The sequence below is a fragment of the Propithecus coquereli genome, unplaced genomic scaffold (assembly GCF_000956105.1).
Source record: "Propithecus coquereli isolate 6110/MARCELLA unplaced genomic scaffold, Pcoq_1.0 Scaffold709, whole genome shotgun sequence".
Taxonomy (NCBI): Eukaryota; Metazoa; Chordata; class Mammalia; order Primates; family Indriidae; genus Propithecus; species Propithecus coquereli.
In genome coordinates, this window is record NW_012153163.1 from 400557 (window position 1) to 404124 (window position 3568).

Sequence of the window (3568 nt, forward strand, 5' to 3'; positions counted from 1 at the left end):
AATTATCTGGACAACTAAAAATATATAGAAAAAATTAGCCGGGCATGGTGGCGCATGCCTGTAGGCCCAGCTATTCGGGAGGCTGAGGCAGTAGGATCACTTGAGCCCAGGAGTTTGAGGTTGCTGTGAGCTAGGCTGACACCACGGTACTCACTCTAGCCAGGGCAACAGAGCGAGACTGTGTCTCAAAAAAAAAAAAGTTATTTAGGAGAATCATTAAAATAAACGTATTAAACATTCTAATTGCTAATCCGTTTATACAGATTGTTAGCTCAAACTTTTTTCTACAATGTACTCTACTGATTACCTTGAAATATCAGTATGTGTTTGGTAGAGCAAGGATACGAGGACACCTCATTCAGAAATAATACAGCAATACAGCTATGGTTTGAGAATTTTTTATATGAAGAAAAATAACAAAATTTCTTAGGAGTTGTGCAAATATAGCGACAAATTCTTTGTCACACTCCCTCATCAACGATTCACCTCTTCCATCCCTTGAATGTGGGCTGCACTATGACTACTCTAATCCACAGAATTTGGAGGAAATGATGCTGTGTCAGTTCTCAGATTCTCTCTTAGAACGTTAATCCTTAGAATCCAGCTAACTTTAAAGAAGCACAAGACACCCACAGGGAGAGACCACCTATGGCAAGACAGAGGTCCCAACGCTCTAGCCATCCCCACCTAGGTGCCAGACATGTGAGTTAAGCCATCTTAGAAGTTCTACACAGCTGCATGAGAAATTTCCCATCAAGAAAGACCAACAGAAGAACCATCTATGTGATCAATCCACAGAATCATAAGAGTATGTGGCTGTTGTATTAAGCCACTGTTCTGAGTGATTTGTTACACACAACAATAGTTGACAAAATAAAAATTAACATAGACAATAAGCTCACTTAATCACATCACAAAAAAACATTTGTATTTCCAGGTAATTTTCTTGTCATTAAATCTGTCTTAAAAACATCTCAGAATGCTTTGAATTTCTTAGTATTTCATGTAATCTTTATAGATATGCATAGATGCATGATATCAATGTGCTTACAGAAAAAGGAAAATGATTTCTGGATTGACAGCATTAAAGGTGATAATTCTCTCTCTCTCTCTCTCTCTCTCTCTCTATTTGTTTGTTTTTTTAGAGAGGGGATCTTGCTATGTAGCCCAGGCTGGTCTCAAACTCCTGGCCTCAAGCGATCCTCCCACCTCAGCCTCCCCAGTAGCTGGGATTAGAGGCATGAGCTATCACACCCAGCTCTAAACGGTGATAATTCTCTTAGATACAAAAATGTTTGGATTAAATATATAATTCTAGATTATCATCGAAAGAAAGAGTTAAATGCTTTACAGGTTATCCATATAGTATATGAGTCAATATACTTTGAGGTCAATTTTCTATATAAGATTATAATATGAAGCCATAAAAACAATAGAAATATGTCTACTATCTCCAAAATTAGAGTTTTAGGAATAATATCCCTAAAGCCAAATACTTTACTTTAGGATTATATGTTACTGTTCTCTTCCAAAAGCACAGATACTCAAGCATTAACTGTGTTTAATTTAGAATTGGGTTAAGAAATTATATAAACCAAACACCAATTAATAATTCTCAAAGGTTTAAACACATATGATCTTTTCTTCCCATAAAATCTCAAGTGAGTACAATTTAAAATTACCATGCAAGCCTCCATTAAGGCAGTGTGCATCTCATCCGTTTTGTGCTCTTGATCTGCACCAGCTTCAAGTAGAAAGCGAACCATATCCAAATGGCCTTAAAAAAAAGAATAGAATTTTTAAAAGAATTGATTATCAATTTAACACTTACTTAAGTATTGAAATCTGGAATCTTTTTCTTTCAGATATCTATGCAAAAAGTTATGAGAACTTATTCTATATTCAGTAAATAAATCAGTAACAGTTTTACAAAGCCAATTCAAAACAATAAGCAGGCTCTCATAAGTCATATTATATAGGTTTTAAAGGCTAAATTAGTCCAAAGCACGTAAGTTAAGTAAAGCAATAATGCTTTTTCCTTGATTTAATCTACATAAATTATTTATCAGATCAAACAGAAAGCTAACTAAAGTATCTTTGGATCATATTTTCCAGAAAAACAGCTTTAAAACAATCATAAACTCACTGTGGCAATGAGCAGGCACAGAAAACTCCATTTAAAATAATTCTAGTTCTAAATATACATTTAACATATTATATATACAACCTTAATAGTTGATAAGAAAAAGATAAACACTCCAGTAGAAAGAAAAATGAGTGAATGATATGAAATGGTAACTCAGAAAAGAAATGCAAATGAATATTGAACTGATAAAAAAGATATTAAACCTTCCTACTAAAGAAATGCAAATTAAAATAAGACACCATGTTTTTTACTATCAAAATGACAAGTATTAAAAAGAATGCTAATACTCAGTGTTGACAAGGGTATAGGATTGGGTAAAGGGCACTCAAACACTGCTGGTGGGAGTGTGAATTGGTTCCACCTTTCTAGAAGGCAATTTGGCAATATGTATCAAAAGTCTTAAAACTATCCATACCCTTTGACCCAGTAATTCCACTTTCAGGAATTTATCCTAAGGAAATAATCAGAGATTACTCAAAAATGTCTACACAAGAATGTTATCACAGTGTTTTTAATAATAGTGAAAAACTGGAAACAATTCAAATGTCCAACAAGAGGCAATTATGGTGCATCTATTTGATGTATTTGGCAGAGACTGCTAGTTCCCTACTCAAAATCTATGCTCTTATTCTTTCTTAGTAACAGAACTCTGATTCTATATGGGTGGCAATATGCCTGACTAAAACACTACATTTCTCTGCCTCCCTTCCAGCTAACTGTAGCCAATGTGTTAGATATTAAGTGGGAGTTACAAGGTGGAGCTTCTAAAAAGACTCTTTAAAGGGAGCTTACTAAATTGGAAGGCACTCCTTATTTTACCCTTATCTTCATCATCATTCCTAGAATATGGTTTGCTGGGGCCCTAGCCACCATCTTGGTTTATAGGTAACCTTAAGGACACTAGGATGGTGGAGTAGAAAAACAGAATTCTAAAATCTTGATGACAATGGAACTGCCATCCTGGCCCTAAATGGCTTAATCTTGGACTTCTCTTTTGTTCAAATCATTATGAATTTAGGTTTTGAGACATATGCAGCCAAATCTAATCCTAACTGAAATAGTGAAATACTACATGATCATCAAGATCATGTATTTGTAATTGTGTTACAAGAATATTTATTGAGATGAGAAAGTATTCATGATACATTGCTAAGATAAGCAGACTTTTATAGTGTTAGAAGTAAATAAATTTTAGTGTTTAAGCATTAGAAAAAATCATATAAAACAGAAGTTATTAAATAATGGAAAACCTCTAAATCTGTGCTAAGTGGTTTGATTTACTTCATAGATAATTGAATAAATCTGAATGAAAATAATAAAGAAACACAGACTGAAAAACTATACTATAGGTAATAAAGGCTATTAATAAAATGACCTTTCTAAATAATCTCTTATAAACTAGATAATTTTATAGCACAGGAA

The 3568-nt window shown here is 33.7% G+C and overlaps 1 protein-coding gene across 1 annotated transcript in view; it reads right to left on the reverse strand.

Moving 5' to 3' along the window:
• Positions 1-3568, reverse strand: part of LOC105824025 (ankyrin repeat and KH domain-containing protein 1-like) — a 198639-nt gene that overhangs the window by 127843 nt on the left and 67228 nt on the right. Inside the window, exon 6 of the mRNA XM_012661359.1 lies at positions 1670-1777. Within this exon, the coding sequence (XP_012516813.1) occupies positions 1670-1777 (108 nt within the window). The remainder of the gene's footprint in view (positions 1-1669; positions 1778-3568) is intronic.